The following is a 19,554-nucleotide window of genomic DNA, read 5'->3' as shown; positions in this document are numbered from 1 at the left end:
ATAAGCAAGAACCGGCTTCCATTCTAATTAACTACAGGATGATCGATTAAATCCTTGAAATCCAATCCTGCGAGACAGCAGGCCGGCCCACCCACGTTGTGCCCGCTAAAAGAATAATAAGATGTAAAGAAGAAGTAAATATTGGAGGTTACCCCTCCTCGGCGGCCCCACCGCCTTCTCTGCTGGCGGACCGCAAGTGTATTTTATATTTTTCACCAGCCCACACCTACCTTCTTGCTTCTTCTCCCCTGCATTCAGCTGATTCCAGTCAATCGATTGCTATATTTTCAAAATGTCTACCGAACAGACGTGAGTCCTTGCTGTTAACACCGACTCTTGACCCATACTCCATTCGCACAATCTTTTCTCATCTTTGCGAGTTCCAAAAAAACTAACGCTCTACAGTTTCATCGCCATCAAGCCCGATGGTGTCCAGGTACGAACCACCCTATATGATTTGCAGAACTCAGGCTCGACGAGAGCTTCTTAATTGCAACGACACATAAATAACTGTCCCTAGCGTGGCCTCGTTGGACCCATCATCTCCCGTTTTGAGCAGCGTGGGTGAGTTCTCTCAGAATGCGCGTTCTGCTCCTTTGAAATTCGAACTGACGTTCTCGTGATAGCTACAAGCTTGCTGCTATCAAGCTCGTCACTCCTCCCCGCGAGCAACTCGAGAAGCACTATGCCGACCTCGCCGATAAGCCTTTCTTCCCTAGTCTCGTTACCTGTTCGTACCCCTTATAACATCTTCTTGATTTCCTTTCGATGGATAGGATAGCAAGCTAATAGCCTTTCAGACATGCTGAGCGGCCCCATTTGCGCCATGGTCTGGGAGGGCCGTGACGCCGTCAAGACTGGTCGTGGTATGTAACCTGGTCCCCTTTGACCCTAATAAAATATGCCATACTTACTCGTTTTGCAGTCCTCCTCGGTGCCACCAACCCTCTTGCCTCTTCCCCCGGCACCATCCGTGGTGACTACGCCATTGTAAGTATTGCTCAGTAGCTACTGCGCCCCCCAGTCTAACTCATTGCAACAGGACGTCGGTCGCAACGTCTGCCACGGCTCCGACAGCGTCGAGAACGCTAAGAAGGAGATTGCTCTCTGGTTCAAGGAAGGCGAGGTTGTCTCCTACAAGGCCAGCCAGTTCGACTGGATCTACGAGAAGGCTTAAATGTCACCATAACAAAGTCACTCGATTGAGATGAGATATGACGGTGTTTGTGTGGTAGAGATTTAACCAAAAAGAAGCTCAATGCAATTAGAGAAAAAACGATTCTAATCGAGTAGGCACCGTAAGCCGCTATGACGGTAGTAAATATGTGGAAAAGCTGAAGACAGAATGGAGAATGTAATTATCTGTTACACAGGAATCAAAGGGGGTATCTCAATTGTATGTACGGATCAAGTATATTATCTAGGCAGACCTTTTCTGGAATATTCGCCTCATGCCTCTTCCCAGAGGACCGATGAAGACACGGGCGAACCATGGCGTAGCCCAAACGCTTACGGCAATCCGCACTGGCAAAAGAGCTTTGGTAACAGCATATGCGGCCGCAAATTCAAGAACCAATTGGGCACCCTTTTGCTCGCTCACGACCTGCGATTTCTCATCGCCTGTCGACGAAGCAGTCTTCGCAATCTCCACGTCCTCAGTATCAACCCACCCCTTTTTTGTCATCCACTTGCCAAACCGCTGTACAGCCTCATTGAACGGCCCGCCCTCGCCAATTGTAAGAGTTGGCATCCACCCGGCGTAGTGAAAGGCACCGAAGAGGCCGAATAGGGGGGCCACGGCGGTGAGCTCGTGAAACACCAGGAAGGATGTTATATGCGTGGCAGGCGCGCCCAATAATGGGGTAGTGTAGCCTCGAAGGAATGCCGGCAGCCGGTCATTGAACTTTTGTAGTCGTGAGCGGGCATTTGTTGAGACTTCAGCTCCAGTTCCGCTGGGCGGCGGAGGAGTAGAGGTGAAAAAACGGCGAGCGGAGAATCGAGTTGGTGTGAAGAAGTGCGAGCGTGATATGAACTTTGGGACGGCATGGGAGGGCGCCATTATTATATAAGTAGAATAATCATCATTGTCGTATCCATCAATGTTTTTACTCAGGCTTAGAGTCAGATCTATCACACTATACCTGATTAGGCGGGGAAGCTCGTATGGTGATGCCTGGGAGCCTGAGGCAGGAACGCACAGGTTCAGACTCCAAGTAGAGTGGTTTTCAATGGTGCCCTGATTGCTATTGCATATTGAGAGAGAGCTTAGAGGTGGATATGAGTAGAAAGCTTCGCACCAAGTGAATGGCATTGTACCTTCCGAGTTGTAGGATTCATAGTGAGTGTAAAGGTATAGTCAGTAATGGGCTTTGTGCTGCTGCAATTGGCACTGCATTGCATCGCATCATATCCCAAGAACCTATGAATACCTTCGTAAAGATCGTGTATACTTCTAACTTATATTATATGGTTAACGCCCTAGAATGGGAATTATCGCAGTAAAATGTGTTTTGCTCTGTAATTGGCTCATCCGGAATCCGAAGTCGGCTGCTTTCTTGCATCGCCATGCTGTTTCTTTCTGACGCAGTTTTGGTGACAGAGTGCTAGATACTGGTTTCATCGCTTTCTCCACTTCCACTTCTTAATTGCAAGTTGTCGAGTCTGTCAATTGCATTTTGTGCTCTTATCGGGGACTGAGTTCTGCGGGGAAGATAAAAGAGCGCCCCACCTGCTCGTCCTGAGTCTTCACGCAGCAAAGAAGCCCGCCACCGCAGTTGAAGCTACCCCGTTGATCAAGTAGACTTCTTCACCACCGATCAACAAAAAGAAAATGGAGAAGATCACGGACAAGATCGCGGCATTGCCGCCGGATGGCCACTACTTCTCGCTGGAATTCTTTCCTCCCAAAACCGCGATGGTAAGGCTCCTTCTCAGTCTCTCCAACACATCCATTCCTTCGATTTTGACATAAAAGCTGTTGAACAGGGTTCGGTGAATCTTCAAGCACGTCTAGAACGTATGGCGCAAGCCCTTCGACCACTTTTCGTAACTGTGACATGGGGCGCTGGAGGCACGACCGCAACAAAGTCCCTCGAATTGGCCGAGATCTGCCAACGTCAATTACAACTAACGACATGTCTTCACCTCACATGCACCAATATGAACCGGAAATTGATCGACGAAGCATTAGAGCAAGCTAAAGCTCTTGGTATCAGGAATATCCTTGCTCTAAGAGGCGACCCACCACGCAGCGGAGATTATAACGTGGAAGGTGATGATGATAGCAATACAGATTTCACGTGGGCGATAGATCTAGTCCGATACATTCGACGTGTTCACGGTGACTATTTCTGCATCGGGGTTGCTGCATACCCAGAAGGTCACCCAGGAGAGTCGCAAACCGATGTGCAAGACCCGGAGAAAGACCTTCCCTACCTTGTCGAGAAAGTCCAAGCAGGGGCAGATTTCATTATGACCCAGTTGACCTATGATATCGAGGCATATAAGAAATTCGAGAATAGATTACGCAACCACCCTTCAGGGGCTATGAAAACAATGCCCATTATCCCTGGTCTTATGCCTATCCAAGGATACAAGATTCTCACACGAGTTACTAAGCTCAGTGGTGCCCACATCCCACCCCCTATTATGTCGCGAATTGAAGCTGTCAAGACAGACGACGAGCAAGTCAAACAAGTTGGTGTTGATATTGTGAGTGAGATTGTGGATTCAATCAAGGATATATCCTGCCCCGGCCCTCGCGGCTACCACTTTTACACCCTCAACCTGGAAAAGGCTGTATCGTTCATTTTAGAACGGTGCGACTTAATACCACAATCAAGCGAACCTGATGCTGCAGATGACGAGATTGCCATTGAAATAACTGCGATGAATGGCACTGACGGTATCAAATCTGCTTTCTCACGACGACGAGCCTCATCTATTAACTCCGGCCCTCATAACCGAGTCATCGTTGATAAGCTGCACGTTCCTACCGACCAACAATCAGAACACTCTTCGAGAAAATCGATTACCTATGAGACTCTCGCTTCTAGTGCTGGTGTTCCAGCACTGAATCCCCCTCCCCGCAGCACCCAGCTACAAATTTCAGAAGGCATAGGATCTCTAGGTCGTGAAGCAACCTGGGATGATTTCCCTAATGGACGCTGGGGTGATGCGCGCTCGCCTGCATTCGGCGAAATCGACGGTTATGGTCCATCATTACATGTCAATGCTACTGTTGCAAAGCAATTATGGGGTTTCCCAGTGACCAACTCGGATATCAGTACTCTCTTCCGAAAGCTCGTATCTGGAGAACTGTACATTATTCCCTGGTCTGAAGGAGGTGCGGCTGAAGACTCAAACCTGAATGCTGAAACCGACACTATAAAACCCCAGCTATTGAAAATCATCGACAAGAACTGGTGGACACTTGCCTCACAACCTGCAGTTAATGGCGTCCGCAGCGACGACAGCGTCTTCGGCTGGGGACCTCCCGGCGAAGGCTTCGTTTTCCAAAAGGCATTCATCGAGTTCTTCTGCCCTAGCTCCGACTACAAGAACAAAGTTAAGCCCACGCTCCTTAAACACGGTAGTGACGAATTCGCCTGGTTCGCCACCAATGCCACAGGGGACTTTGAGTCCTCATTCTCAATTTCCAATACCGCAACCCCCGAAGCCACACCGAACGACCAGTCCACTGCTTCCGACGCAGACGAAGACTACGTCGAACTCCCCGAAAACCAGGGCATGGCTGTCACCTGGGGAGCCTTCCGCGGCAAAGAAATCACCACACCGACGATCATCGAAGAAGTCAGCTTCCGCGCATGGGGCGAAGAGGCGTTCCGGATCTGGGACGAATGGCGCCGTATATACCCGCGCGGGTCTGCAACAGAGCGGTTTCTGGCGCAGACTAAGAGCGATGTCTGGCTTGTCTGTGTCATTGGACAGAGATTCGGAGCTGGCACAGAATCTGGTTCTGCGGAAGAGAAAGCAGAGATGGGGATGTTGTGGAATGTGCTTGCGAGTGCAGAGTGATAGCGGTCGAAGATGAAAGGGGGCTGACTGTAGACTTAGGCATATATATTAACTTGCATTAAGGGATGTGGTTACGAAAAGTAAATTAATTCAACATTGTTTTGGTGGAGGAATGAGAATGACAGTGCATAAATGAAGAAAAGTATCAGCCAGTTTAATTGCTTTGATGTAGCCTTAATACCTATGTCACTTACTACCACTGACGATTTTCTGCCGAGACACTCCTTTTCTTTCTTTCTTATTTATTTTTCCATCTTCCTCGATTTTCACGTTAGCTTCTCAAGCACTCGTTTATCGTCGATGACCCCAGGTTGTGCAACAAGCGAAAATGGAGGGACATAACAACTTGAAGTTGTTCAATCGCAGCTTGGTGGGGAAATAAATCGACTTCGAATACCAACAACTGGACTCAGGCCCCATTTACCGGCGTCAGAATTTGAGACGCGCGAGGATAGAGAGAAATAAGATACTGACAAGCTACCTTGCTTTTCGTCCAGTGAGCTCGAGGCGCTGAAGAACCTGCGTGAACAAAGGTGCCTGTATTCTCCAAAACTCCAAAACCACAAACAAGTCAAACATAATGAGTCTGGAATTGTTCCTAGAAGTTTCATTTTATATCTACCAATCTCGCGTTAGCCGGCCGTTACACTGGATGAGGACCTCTTTGGGGACTGAAGCGGGAAGTCCTCTAGACCCTTGGGAAATGGCAGATCCGCCAGAGGGTTGGAAGACTCTGGCAAATGACGGCAAAACCATTGATAAAGAGAAGTGGCGTTTATAAAGACATCCCTGGTTTTGTACATAATGAGCCATGCTAGTACATCAGTTTTCCAGTCTGGGTTGGTGTCATTATGATATATCTTTTTGGCGTCAGTCTATACAAATTCTAGGAAATCATAACGATCATTTTGCTGTTGGACAGCATACGTATTACACTCGTAAGTGTTCAGTATAGATCGGTGAGGGGTGTCTGGTTGATCACGGGATATAATGTAAAAGTGGTAAGAAGCAGTGACAGCCCAGTATCTACATAACAAATATGTGCAAAGTCAGAAACCTGGTGTTCCGCTGTCCATGGCAAAATCCTTGGCCCTGGAATCGTGCAATGACTGTTTTGAAGGGAATACATAGAGTAAAGAGCCGTCTTTAACTGTCTTTCTTGAAAGACTTGATAGGCCTTTTAAGATACCAATACGCTTGAACATTTATATCTTACCTGTCCTCCCATTTAACAGATGGGTCATCCAAGAGACTTAGGAACTCTGGTCCAATATCATCGTATGCTGCGTCACCGTTTTCGTCGTATGTATGGGGCTGCATCTGGACAATAAAAACATCGACGTCGGCAGCTTTTGGGAGAAGTCTGCGCGGAATACGGTGGTCTTGTGCTCAATTTTGGTCACGCAGGACAGGGAAGTACAGGATCAGGTAGGGCCCACCATGAGAGCCCGTCGCAGATCTGGTAAATGACCCATACAATAACACCATTTCCCTCTGTGCATGCTGTCTGCTGTTTTCGTAAGGACCAGGGTATACGGTGCAGAACCATGAGCTGGAATCCTAACTCCTGTGATTTGGACAGACTCTGGCGAAGGAGGCGGCGGTCGTCTGCTATCGAGGAATACACAAAGACCATACAGAAAGCCAGCCGAAATATAGAAGGGTCATATGTAGAAAAGGCCAGAAAGAATAAGGGCATCCATGGCCAAAGCAAGCAGTTAGCATAGAACACATCTGCGCTGAACATTATAAAATGCCCTTCCTGATCCTAACAACATTGCATAATAAAGCATAAAGGCAACGACAGTTTTTGATCACAGCCTTCTATTGTTACACTTATTATTATATATGGCATACTTGTGTAAGGAAGCTGCATCAATTGATATCTCTTTTACGTATAACATACATATGTAATGATCAAATGACCTCAATATAATTACTGCATTGATTAGAATAAATTTAAAAGATTCTATGTGCCCATTTACAGTCGAGAGTAACATAGACTCAGATGCCGCTTTTCTCACCCATGCCTTTCTCTTCCAGCCCCTCTGCATCCGTATCTGGCGTTGCCACAGAAGATTGAGACTCAGCATATTTCTCCAGCGCGTCATTCAGCCTCCCATACGCAGGCGCATTTCGTTTCGGTTCTTCACGTTTGGATACGTAGGAACTGTAACCTCTCAATCTATGCGTATCAATTAGCATTTCATGTCCAATGAACGGGATGACAGGGAGCCATACCTTGGTCCCTGACCGGTCTGTTCGGGAAACGACGATTCGTATCGCCGCTCAAAAGCCATCGAGTCTGCCTCAAACGTGCCATTTGCAATCGACCTGCGAACATTGGTGAAAAAGAGGTCCATGACATGATAGTTGTGAATCTGGAGGAGTGTCCAAGCGAGCATTTCTTTCACAGAGAGCAAATGACAGACATATGCGCGGTGATGGTTCTGGCATGCGTAGCATTCACATCCCTCTTTTAGAGGGGCGAGTGAGATTGCGTGTGAGGGGTCCCAGAAGTCGACAGCTAACGGTTTTGGTGTCGAGCTGCTTGCTTCGTCATCTGCCTCATTGGGTAGGAATGAGAAATCTAGAGCGATGCCGGCATTGGAGAGATTGCCGATGAACGGTATGGTAAGAATGTCAGCCCCAAGAGCAATCTCGCGAAGGACTTGTTGTGGTGTAGCTGGTTCGCTGAAGCATAGTCGAGGGAGATCGCCAAGTTTTTCGGGAATGATATCTAATGAGGCTGCATCGTAAAGAGCGAGGCCGGAAATGTTGGGTCGCAACTCGCCCACGAGATCATCGAGGTATAGCCCTTGCTGGGTATTCTCCAATGGCAGTATTGGGGCGAAATATAACGGCCTATGCTCGGAATTTGTAGGGTCTGTCTCGTGGTATATCTGATTTGTGGCATCTCGGGTGTAGGCATGCGTCCGATCTACCATCTTCTCTCGCCGCTTCACCCCGGGAGGGTACCCATAGCATATATCTGACATGCCAATGACAATATCTGGGCGAAGCTTCTTGAGCGAATCAAGCCAGTATGGGGCTTCCAGATGGTGAAATCCAACGGACGTGAGCACGGCGACTCCATTTGCGAGATTCGATTGCGGCGTCACGACCGGCGGTGTCCTGCGCGTTCCCAGCACGAGTATATCATCATCCCGGGCTGCTATAAACTTTCGAAGTCTAGACTCGTGCGGTGCTTGCGGTATATTGAGAATTGGGGGGGTCGCTTGAGGGGCTTTCTCTAGAACTGCACTGGCCAGGGAAGAAAGAAGTCAGTCTCTGCGCAATTTTCAACACACATAATGGGAGGGAAATAAAGTGTACAATCTTCCAGCCCCAGATATAGGCTCCCAATAGAGGTATGCTCTCGAATCACATCTGGCGCGAGATGGGGGATTGTGCCTCGCGACGTGATTGCGACATAGTGCGGCGTCTGTATAATTTTTCTGCCGGGAATGACGAACTTGCCCACGCGAGGGGCAAGAACCGATGGTGCGGGGTGCAGGAGAGAAAAAGGGCTCGGCATTTGCTCTGGAAGCTGAGCAGCCTCAGACACCATCTTCCCTTGGAGGACAGTCGAGAACAGAAGACGCTATAGTGGGAAGCCGTGTTATAATAATGGACAGGGACTAAGGTCGATGCCCGCTGTCCTGTCCACCACCTGGGGGGCTGTGTTGACCGCCTGACTCCCGAGCCTCTTTCTCCTGCTCGTTCACCAAAGCCGTTTGCAAGCAGCAGTCCTGCAACGGAGAATACAGCCTTGCTTTGAATCGTTCCTGGCGCACTCAAATATGGCGCATGACAAGATCAAGCGCGGGGCTCTGGTGGTGGTTGAGGGACTGGACCGCGCGGGAAAGTCCAGCCAGTGCGAGTTGCTCTACCGCAGTCTTTTGGACATGAACTACAAGACCGAGTATATCCGCTTTCCAGGTGTGTGCTTCTCTAGTTCTCTGCGTTTGCTATCGCTTTTCTAAGTACATCAATAGATAGAAGCACGCCTATCGGGAAACAAATCGACAGCTATCTACGCGGTCAATCGCAATTGGGCGATCATTCGATCCACCTGCTATTCTCGGCCAACAGATGGGAAGTTGCCCAGAGTATTCAGGATGATATCGCTAAGGGGATCACTGTCATTGTAGATCGCTATTCATATTCTGGCGCGGTCTACTCTGCTGCCAAAGGCAACCCGAACCTGTCGCTTCACTGGGCATGGCAACCAGAGGTCGGCTTACCTCGCCCGGACCTCTGTTTATTCCTAAGTATATCGCCAGAGGAGGCTGCCAAGCGGGGAGGCTATGGTGTAGAGCGATACGAAACCGACTCGATGCAGAAACGGGTGAGGGATTTGTTCCTATCACTCCTAGATCTGCCACACAATGATGAAATCTGCGTTATCGATGCTGGAAGACCAGTAGACGAAGTGGCACAGGACATCTTAGAGCCTGTTCTCGAGTGTATGAAAAATGTGGACTCTATTGGATCGCTCAAGAAGCTGGCCCCATGGTCATTTATTCCCAGCGGTGAAAGCTCGGCGATTCGCATAGACAAATGACGAGCTGCTGTCAATCGAATATGTCAGAATCCTCTGCCTCGCTGTCTTCGATGACGATTTCGATACGTGAAGTGGTCTTCTCTTTCGGCTTTGCAATTGCATGTTCTATAGTTTCCTGATCAGACGCGACATCTACAGCGTCGATCCAATTTTCATCGAAACCATCGTCATCATCAACGACATAATCGCGATCAAGTATATTATCAACTGCTTCGGTTAATTTTTCGTCACCCTTGCATGTCTTTTTGTTACTGGCGTTTGTTTTGCGTATTCGTTTCGTTTTGAATAAGCTTGTGATGGTATCTCCGCCTCGAAGCCGTAGCGTCACCTCTTTTATCAATTCGGCCCATCTGTTTTCTCGGTTGCAAGCTGGACAATCGCCAATGGTTGGAACCAACTCTGTGCTTCCATCTTGTTCGAGGAAAAGTCGCGAGAGGCACACCAAATGCGACGCAGCGCGGCAGTTTGGATGTGAACAGACGACGATCACATCGCTTTGCACAGATAAGCGTTTCTTACATACCTCACATAGAACAAGGTTGGAATCATCCAACAAGAACAACGATTTTTCTAAGTACTCCTTCATTCCATTATAGCTGGCGTCGATATGGGCCATGTCATTAGCCGGCAGATGCGGGTTCAGGAAACTGACACCCTCGGCCTGAAGATCCAGTTTAATATGCATATTATCCGGGAGTAGCCCATCGACACGCTCAGTCCAGCGTTGCCAATGACCATAGGCGTCTGCAGACAAGAAACGCACAACTAATGGCCATGTCCTGAAGTAGTCTGAACGTAGCAGCTGATGTAGATTTCCTAGGTTTTTCGCTAGAGACTTGGAGGCGCCGGATCTCTTGTTGCTGCCAGAGTTGACTTTAGCTTGATGGTTAGTTCGATTCAAGATATCACTTTCGACTATATCGATGTGTCGACATTTATGCACGTTCTGCCACGACCACCTGTAAGCAATGCCCGAGTCAGCAGAAGCTCTGTCGGGTGCCGTGCTCAGCCAGCATACTCGAACTGCAACGCGCCTGTGCGACTGGTGAATCCCTCGACAATGGCCACCATTTGCCAGGGTCTGAGGGTTTGTGCGGTTGTCCTCTTTGCGCCACCACGTGAGATGCCATTGTGCTGTTCTAAGCGTCGGGCTGGGTTCGGCGTGGAGCCGATGTACATACAGTCGCTTTTTTTCGACGAGCGCAGGAGATAGCAGCAGTAGAAGGCGGGCATTGGTTTTGCCCGGGACGAATCGTCGGTCATTTTGCCGCTGTCATTGTTATTTTCATTGTTATTGTCAGTGTGATTGTTATTGCTACCAGTCGCGTAGGAATTACTCAATCACAACATTGGATGCAGTCGCTATCGACAAATCACGTGATTATCGAGACTATCAGCTCTGCAGAATCCTTAGGAATCGGGCATCAATTAACATGATTTTATCATTTGTTACTTTATTATCAACACAAATATCAAATGCCATGCGATTATCGGTCTTGCCAGCTGCATGCCCATGAACAGCGAGCGCCGAGCCAAGATAGGAGCCAATAGATGCACTGTAGCGGTCATACCCGCTATGCTAGAATCGAGGAACAGCAATCAATAATGATATTAATAGCAAGGACATGAAATATAGTCATAATGAAAACGATCAGTGGTGATATTAATAGAAGGCATAAAGAAGTCGTTATAATTCCATCTCAAATCGACACGTGATAGTAGACCCGCGGGCTAACAGGATCATTAATTACGGTATGAATACCGTATTAATGGATTGATGTATTCTTAGTTAATAGTGCTATTATCATTGATCGTTGCATAGTCAGAGGGTCATATTGATCCTTACCCTAGTGCCGCCCCGTGGAGGCTAAATTCGACTGCAGTCGATGCATCCTGCACGCCTACTCACTAACTGGGCAAGACCTGCAGCCTGTTCGATAACAGTGGTTCGATGACAATATCCATGGCCCTGCTGGTGCTGGCCGGCTTAATGAGCTGATGGCAGGTTACGGGGGCCCAGCTGAAAGCAACTCGCCGCAGAGGATCTATCTGGTCTGCGCCGCACCGACCGTATGATGCCGACAACAACTGGCTGAGACGATTGATAAACCGACCAGCGGGCTATCTTCACCCCACGAATGTGCACTGCAGAATCGCCATTAATGTTATTAACAGTGCCGAAATGACAATATAGCAGTCCGCTTCTCTTGGCTTCCGTTTGCATACAGACAGGAATGCCCGTACCTTTATCGCGGAACTGGATGTATCAGATCGGCGTCCCGACCGATGACTGGGCTCAACCCAAGCAACTTGAAGAATTAGATAAGCCATAAACATAGAATGGCAAATCAATAATCAACGCGTAAAAAATCATTACTTTCATGCCACAATAGTAATTAAAGAGCGAGATGTTCCATGTTTCTGGGCCAGCAAGGCCTCGGTACCAGCCGGCTCGACCTATCACATCATGCTGGTGGGGAACAGCCGCCCAATAGCGCCAACAGCTCCCACGCTGCCTCAGGCTGTAGGGCCCCCTCCGGCAGCTTACTCACCCGCTTCATTCATCCGAACTTCTCATACATGCACAAGTACGCTGGCTGCTTTCCTCTGCATCCTCCTCCGTCGTCCCTCTGCTCCCTCCCACCCCCCTCCCAGTCTTCCTTTCTTTATTCTCCTGTCTCATATTACGTTCACGACTGCTTGTATTCCCCCCTCCAGCCGTTAGTTCTGCGTTTCGCCCTTCTGGCCTTCTGCGCCGCCCGTTATCTCTCTCTCATATCTCCTCCCCCCTCGTTGTCGTTCTCTCCAATGCCGTTCCAGCAGCCCACCCACCCTTGATAGATTTGGCACCAGCCCTTTTTGATACAAAATCTTCTCCACGTCACTCCAGCGCTACACTGTCCTTGGTAAGAGATGGTGGCTCCTGCATCGGCAGGAGCGAATGCGCAATCCGCAGCAGCCCGCCAGCGGCCCAACTCGTCGTATCCCTCGTACGGCCACAATGTGCCATTGAGTATTCGTCGCTCGACGCCATTGGACCTTTCGACCGTGGAGCGCCGTGGTCAGCCCAGCGCGACTCGAGAACCAACGAAGCGGGTGCGCCCTCACGGCCTACAGGAGGCTCCTACCTTCCGCCCTACCGAAGAGGAATTCAAAGACCCATGCGAATACATTCGAAAAATAGCTCCGGAAGGCGCCAAATATGGTATATGCAGGATTATTCCACCAGAGAACTGGAATCCGCCTTTCGCGGTGGATACAGAGGTACGCCGATTTTTCCATATTCTCTACCCCCCTTAACAAAACTTTCTGAAGTGCCATTTTACTGGCATTACGCCTAATAACTCGCTAACACACTTTTCATGATAGCGCTTTCATTTCAAAACTCGTCGTCAAGAGCTTAATTCGGTCGAAGGAGGTATGCCCCAGCGTTCAACAGTTGCTGTTGCCGGTGGAGCTTCCCAGGACCAGCGTTCTGACCCAGAATCAGGCACCCGGGCGAATTTGAATTATCTCGACCAACTGTCCAAATTCCACAAACAACACGGCACCAACCTGAACCGATTCCCGAGCGTCGATAAACGACCGTTGGATCTATACAAATTGAAGAAAGCCGTGGAAGTCCGAGGGGGTTTTGACCAAGTCTGTAAGCTGAAAAAATGGGCTGAAATCGGGCGCGATCTGGGCTACAGTGGCAAAATCATGTCCTCACTCTCCACTTCACTCAAAAATTCATACCAAAGATGGCTGCAGCCTTACGAAGAATATCTTCGTGTTGCTAAACCTGGAGTGCAGCAGCAATTGGAAGTTGAACAAGGTGGGCCATATACACCATCTCCGAATCGCTCGCCAGTAGCCAAGCGACCCATGTCCGCTACCCCTTCGAACCCACATCCAGAGTCCCCCGCAATCCGAGCCTCTTATATCCTCAATGCTTCGATCGAGACCGAGGGAACCCCTGACGGCCCGACACCTCCTTCCGAAGTTCCTGCGCGACCTGCTTCTGGTTTTATAGCAGTCAACAAGCCCAGCGGCTTCACGCCTGTCAACCGCTCGCCGTCCTTTATGACTGTTAACAACGTTCCACAGGTGAAAAATGAGAACGAGATTGGCTCATCAACCCCGAAGAGCATTGCCCCGCATCCTGGGAAGGATGTTGAAGCCAAGCAAACTCCCATCACCAATGGAGATGGTGCTCATCTACTAAAGCGGGCAATTAGCCATGATAGTCTCGCTACAGACTCACAAGCTGATTCCCCGGACCCAGATGGCTCTGGCCGGAGAAGCAAAAGACTGCGCAAAGGTCCGTTTTCCCCAAGGAGATAATTACGATTGTTATCGTTAACAGCTCTAATCCACAGACGGTGTTCCAATGGTCGCAGGCTCTCACATGAGTCTTCTTCGCCCGACACCTTCGAAGGGGAAACCAAAGACTGGCACGCGCAAGACTGGCGAAGTACGTGTCTCATTTTTCTACGCGTTGAATTATATGCTAATTTCTTCCAGAAATGTGAATCGTGTGGAAAGACCGACAGCCCGCAGACGATCTTCGTTTGCGACAGTTGTGACAATGGATATCACAAAGCCTGCCTCGACAACTCGCTGAATGCGGACCCGGATTATGACTGGCATTGTCCCAAATGCCTTGTTGGAACTGGCGAATTTGGCTTCGAGGAAGGTGGCATCTATTCACTCAAACAATTTCAAGAAAAAGCGAACAATTTCAAGAAGAGCTATTTCGCCCCTCGAATGCCTTTTGACCCAGTCCTCAATACGCAACGTCGTGAAACGGAGGATGACGTCGAACGCGAGTTCTGGAGACTGGTCGAGAGCTTGACGGAGACTGTCGAGGTCGAGTATGGAGCTGACATTCATTCCACAACACATGGAAGTGGTTTCCCCACAATTGAAAGAAATCCTCTGGATCCATATTCCCACGACCCCTGGAATCTGAATGTGATGCCTTTTTATGGCGAGTCTTTGTTTCGGCACATCAAATCTGATATTTCCGGCATGACTGTGCCTTGGGTCTACGTTGGCATGTGCTTTTCCACCTTCTGCTGGCACAATGAAGATCATTATGCATACTCTGCCAATTATCAGCACTTTGGTTCGACAAAGACTTGGTATGGTATTCCTGGGAAGGATGCTGAGGCTTTTGAAGGAGCGATGCGTCAAGCCGTCCCAGAACTGTTTGAAACGCAGCCTGATCTCCTCTTCCAGCTGGTAACACTTCTACCCCCAGACCAGCTGAGGAAAGCAGGCGTCAACGTCTATGCACTCGACCAAAGAGCTGGTCAATTCGTTATCACGTTCCCTCAAGCATACCATGCAGGTTTTAATCACGGCTTCAATTTCAATGAAGCTGTCAATTTCGCCCCGACCGATTGGGAGCCATTTGGTGCGCTTGGTGTCGAGCGGCTCCAAGCTTTCAGAAGACAGCCATGCTTTTCGCATGATGAGTTGTTGCTAACAGCCGCAGCTAGAGATTCTTCAATTAAAACTGCGAAATGGCTTGCTCCGGCCTTAGCCCGTGCTGTTGATAGAGAAATAGCGGAACGTGAATCTTTCATCTCGCGTCACAAGGAGATCTATCCACACCAGTGTAAGTTCAGTGGCGAGGATTGGTCTGCGGATGCAGAATGCAAAACACAGTTTGTAGTGGAAGAGGAAGATCTTCCAGAGGAGGATTATCAATGCCATTATTGCAAGGCCTATACTTTCTTGACTCAATTCCGGTGTCACAGCACAGGCCGCACTATTTGCCTGACCCATGCAGATACTTACGACTGCTGCGGTATACCCACTGCTCAGCGGATGATGGGAGACAACCATACATTACGATATCGGTTGACAGATGACTCTCTAAGGAAGTTGGTTCAGAAGATCAAGGAGCGTGCCGGGATCCCTGAAGCATGGAGTGAGAAGTTGGATAAGGTGCTGGAGGATGAAACCAAGCCCCAGCTAAAGGTCCTCCATAGCCTCCTAAACGAAGGTGAGAAAATCCCTTACCACTTGCCCGGCCTTCAAGACCTGGCGGCTTTCGTTCAGCGGTGCGACAAGTGGGTGGAAGAAGCCAATAACTACATCACGCGGAAGCAGCAAAACCGCAGGAAGAACGAGAAAGCCTGGCGTAAAGGCACTTCCAAAGCCGCCCAGCTTGAAGAACGCGACCGTGAGCTTCGCAGAGTGGAAAATATCCACACTCTACTTGCAGAGGCTGATAAACTGTCGTTCGACTGTCCACAGATGGCGGCCCTGGAAGAGAAGACCCGCGAAATCGAGAAATATCGTCAGGAGGTCCATACCGCCCTCAACTCTAGTACACAGTCCATCTCCGAGATAGAGGAATTGGTTGAATCAAGTCGCAACTTTAACGTGGATCTTCCCGAGGTCGAGAAACTTGAGACTATGCTTCAACAGATGAAATGGAGGGAACAGGCCCGATTACAGCGCGACCAGCAGCTTACTCTCAAGGACGTTCAGGAGCTGATCCAACAGGGCGAGGAACTTGGCCTTACCGAAAGCGATCAGGATCTGCAACATTTTAAAGCCCTTTACCAGTCCGGCGAGGCATGGGAAGCGAAGGCTAAGGAACTGATGGCTGTCGAGGCTGTCCACTACGTCCAGCTGGAAGCGCTGTCGGCCCAGGCTTCAAGGTTTCCCGTATCCCCAGAAACACGTGCCCAGGTTGACGCGATTTTGACCAAGCAGCGCGAGGCCCAGAAGCATATCCAGACCCTCTATGAACGTAGTCAGGACCCAGATCTCCGCAAGCGGCCTTCGTACAAAGAAGTTCGAGAATTGATGGAGTCACTCGAACAACTTAATAGTCGACCCGTTGGGGCTCTTGATTTAGAGCGCGAACAAAAGCGCCACGAGGACTGGATGCGAAAGGGCAAGAAGCTTTTTGGCAAGGCAAATGCTCCGCTTCATATTTTGAAATCTCACATGGAATTCGTGGAGAAGAAGAATGCCGCATGCTTTGATTTGGAAGATCGTTGCCGACCGCCTGTTGAACCTTCTTCGCGGGTAATACGCCTGATGGTCTTTTGGAAACCCATACTTCAAACTGGTGGGAGGCCAAATCGCGCAAAAGAGATGTCTTCTGCATTTGTAGACAACCCGAAGCTGGAATGATGATTGAATGCGAGATTTGTCACGAATGGTAAGCTTTGTATACCCCTTGTTCAGGCCTTGACGTATATTAATTGAAGAAAGGTACCACGGTAAATGCTTGAAGATTGCACGAGGCAAGGTCAAGGAGTATGATAAATATACTTGTCCCGTATGTGACTGGCGGAGGAAGATTCCCCGTGATGCGGCACGCCCTAAGCTGGAGGACCTACAGGACTGGCAGGCAGAAATTGCAGGTCTCCCCTTTCAACCGGATGAGGAGGATGTTTTGGAAAATATTGTCAAGGGAGCAATGCAATTTCGAGAATTTCTTCACAGCTCTACTAATGCGGCTTGCACAACAAGCGAAGAGGTTCCGACATTAATTTTTTATCTTCGCAAAATTGAAGGTGCTGAAGTGCTTCTTGCCTATGAAACAAACTTCTTCCGTCAAGAAATTCACAAATGGGCTCCAGTAGCCCCAGAGCCTCCTCCAATCTTGGAACAGTCTCTTTCAACTCGAAAGCCTCGTCCTACGAAGAGTCAAAAGATCATGGCTCAGCTAGGTGTTGATCGCGTTGAAGATCTCCCCGTTCACCTCCGTCCTAAAGCGAGCCACGCAAATAAGCGCAAGTCTATGGATGCATCACAAACAACCCGCACCCAATCGTCTTCTGTGGGGGCTGATGGCAGTACAAATGGGAATCCACAGGCTCTCTCCGGAAGCACCGATGGTGTATTAAGTGCAGGACCCAACAATTTCTTTTCTGGCGACTATACAAACCAAGCAAGAGATTCTAGTCCATCATTGCTTCTCTCTTCAACACCAGAGCCTGGCCCATTACTTACGCAAGCAGCTAATCAGTCGCCAACATTTCCGCCGCGCTCACCTCGTGGTCTTGATCAGCCCCTTTTTAGTGCTCCGTCTGCCTTCCGGAACCCGCAAGAGAACGTTTCTGCAGTGGAAATTGACACCAGCAATCCTTTCGGCAGCAGTCCACCCCGTCAAGAAATAAACGATGTCTTTGCGGCATTAACCAATGAAGATGCCGATAATGTCGAGCTGATGGAGAACACCCATGCAAACGAAGCATTGGAGGCATTAGACGTCAGCAACGAGGACGAGCGCGAAAGTTCCGGTTCTATAGTTGATGACGGAAACCGCGGCGAAGATACCGATGGATTTTGATTCATGAATATGATGTAAAACAATGGAGTTTTCAAAGTGGTTTGATGGATTTTGATCGCATTTGGGCGCACACAATACTAGTAGGAACTCGGGCGTCTTTGGTTTCGTTTCTCGTCTAGGAGGCGCGTTTAGCTAGAAAAGCATGGCGTTTGAAGACCCTAGGTTCGTGGGTTTGCGGTATTGTTTACTTTTATCAGTAAAGAGTCTTTTGCTGATATGAATTTTTCACTTTTTCTACTTGCCATTATTCGATGATTCCTCTCTTGCGTGTATGACATCGTTATCTTTGATGTATGAATATTTTAGTCAGGTGGAAATGTACTATTATCCTATTCTCGGAATTGTTTTTTCAGCTATCAATTGATGAGATAATTAATCTTCTAATACGGGCTGAATCAATCACTTCAATATCAGTGCATGTGATTACTAGATACATGTATTCTTGGCCGCTGAGTGAAATCGCCTGTATATATGTACCAGTCCATATACCTTTTCTAGGAATGAAGGCTAAATTATCTGAGGTGACTGCTGGCGCTGCTTGTAGAATAGTTATTCTCCCTTGTCTCCTCTATTCCATTAATTGATGTTTTCAAATGTCAGTTTTCTACTTCAAACGATACCGAATAAACTTTACGCACATATTGTCGGTTCCTCACCGTCGTAAGCTGTATGCATAGATGAAAGCGTCTTGTATTGATGTATCTGAAAGCATTAGTAATAATAACATTACTTATTACAATCGTTATTTCGAAGAAGGTGGGTGAGTACAACACCCTCCACAAGATTGATCGCAAGCGTCATGTTTCTACTCCGTATACTCTCAATCTTGGAGCACTTAGCATGAATTCCCGTGTCCCCGACTCGACGAGATTCTCCATGGAAATCAGCATGCTGCATAAGCATTATATTTTCCCTGCTTGACAACAAATATACCGGAAGTGTGGCATTGGTCGGGTTGAGCCGACTGTCTTGACCACCAATTCATCCGACATCAGGTATCGCGTGATAAAATGTGGATTGTAAGTAGTCAAGCCTCAAAGTATATCTCCTATAGCTGCATGGTTGTAAGCCAGTTTCCCACGCAGCCTCATCCACGTGTTGACTCTGTCTTGTCTCATGGAAGCCCTTAAATCATTTATCCTCTGACGGCGCTAAGGCCGAGGCTTGGCGGCTGACCCGATGTCAAATGGAACCTGCTTGATTCGCTGCGGTGACGGCGGAATTCTTGGCGTTATCCCGTGCGCTCAACCCTAAATGGGTTTAATTTTCAGCCATTTCAAACGTCAATAGATCCAGATTAAGCTACATGTGTATACAGACCAAATTGGGGTAGGCGATGTCCTGCGTGATCTCGAATTAATAATTTGACATGGCCCGTTTGACGCCACCCCCTCCACGCGGTGAGGAGGGTATCCAACCGATGTAAAGGATTAATTTCCACACTCCTCGTGTGCAGATGTATCTTGCCCTACATGGGGGCGGCCATGGATATTCGGCTTCTGGATCGCATTCTACAACCCGCCAATATGCGGGCCATTCCCCTTGAAGAAGATGAGCCGTTGAGTTGACCAGGTACAAGGGATTGGGCACGTGGAATCGTCATCCTCAGATATAAAAAGCTATCCCTGGTACTCTTTCTGAACAG

At 48.7% G+C, this 19,554-nt stretch overlaps 7 protein-coding genes across 7 annotated transcripts; 4 read left to right on the top strand and 3 right to left on the bottom strand.

Annotated features, from left to right (window-relative positions):
• The first annotated feature begins 64 nt into the window (after positions 1-64).
• On the top strand, positions 65-1,299 carry BGW36DRAFT_111262 (nucleoside diphosphate kinase). The gene is made up of 7 exons (XM_046209235.1): positions 65-309; positions 406-436; positions 521-564; positions 627-730; positions 801-866; positions 926-990; positions 1,043-1,299. The coding sequence occupies exons 1-7, from the start codon at positions 293-295 to the stop codon at positions 1,175-1,177; spliced, it is 462 nt and encodes a 153-aa protein (XP_046075495.1). The 5' UTR covers positions 65-292; the 3' UTR covers positions 1,178-1,299.
• On the bottom strand, positions 1,254-2,137 carry BGW36DRAFT_372235 (uncharacterized protein). Its single transcript, XM_046215452.1, has one exon. It carries the CDS (start codon positions 2,057-2,059, stop codon positions 1,421-1,423), a length of 639 nt encoding a protein of 212 aa, XP_046075494.1. The 5' UTR covers positions 2,060-2,137; the 3' UTR covers positions 1,254-1,420.
• A 693-nt stretch (positions 2,138-2,830) lies between these two features.
• Positions 2,831-5,037, top strand: BGW36DRAFT_424405 (methylenetetrahydrofolate reductase; the record flags this gene model as incomplete). The annotated part of the gene is made up of 2 exons (XM_046219955.1): positions 2,831-2,917; positions 2,986-5,037. The coding sequence occupies 2 exons, from the start codon at positions 2,831-2,833 to the stop codon at positions 5,035-5,037; spliced, it is 2,139 nt and encodes a 712-aa protein (XP_046075493.1).
• Positions 5,038-7,041: 2,004 nt separating this feature from the next.
• Positions 7,042-8,608, bottom strand: BGW36DRAFT_290288 (tRNA-guanine transglycosylase family protein; the record flags this gene model as incomplete). The annotated part of the gene is made up of 3 exons (XM_046210754.1): positions 7,042-7,222; positions 7,279-8,296; positions 8,374-8,608. The coding sequence occupies 3 exons, from the start codon at positions 8,606-8,608 to the stop codon at positions 7,042-7,044; spliced, it is 1,434 nt and encodes a 477-aa protein (XP_046075492.1).
• Positions 8,609-8,840: 232 nt separating this feature from the next.
• On the top strand, positions 8,841-9,604 carry BGW36DRAFT_289954 (thymidylate kinase; the record flags this gene model as incomplete). Its single annotated transcript, XM_046210716.1, has 2 exons — positions 8,841-8,979; positions 9,036-9,604. The coding sequence occupies 2 exons, from the start codon at positions 8,841-8,843 to the stop codon at positions 9,602-9,604; spliced, it is 708 nt and encodes a 235-aa protein (XP_046075491.1).
• Positions 9,605-9,609: 5 nt separating this feature from the next.
• BGW36DRAFT_111226 (structure-specific endonuclease subunit slx1) lies at positions 9,610-10,930 on the bottom strand. The gene is made up of 2 exons (XM_046209234.1): positions 10,623-10,930; positions 9,610-10,563 (listed from the first exon to the last, which is right to left on the bottom strand). Exons 1-2 carry the CDS (start codon positions 10,865-10,867, stop codon positions 9,615-9,617), a joined length of 1,194 nt encoding a protein of 397 aa, XP_046075490.1. The 5' UTR covers positions 10,868-10,930; the 3' UTR covers positions 9,610-9,614.
• Positions 10,931-12,517: 1,587 nt separating this feature from the next.
• Positions 12,518-18,058, top strand: BGW36DRAFT_445734 (putative PHD transcription factor; the record flags this gene model as incomplete). Its single annotated transcript, XM_046221688.1, has 6 exons — positions 12,518-12,868; positions 12,974-13,907; positions 13,966-14,060; positions 14,111-16,636; positions 16,687-16,772; positions 16,826-18,058. 6 exons carry the CDS (start codon positions 12,518-12,520, stop codon positions 17,907-17,909), a joined length of 5,076 nt encoding a protein of 1,691 aa, XP_046075489.1. The 3' UTR covers positions 17,910-18,058.
• Positions 18,059-19,554: the final 1,496 nt, after the last annotated feature.

The sequence above is a fragment of the Talaromyces proteolyticus genome (assembly GCF_021365285.1).
Source record: "Talaromyces proteolyticus strain PMI_201 chromosome Unknown BGW36scaffold_3, whole genome shotgun sequence".
NCBI lineage: Eukaryota > Fungi > Ascomycota > Eurotiomycetes > Eurotiales > Trichocomaceae > Talaromyces > Talaromyces proteolyticus.
This window is presented reverse-complemented; position numbering and strand designations above follow the sequence as displayed.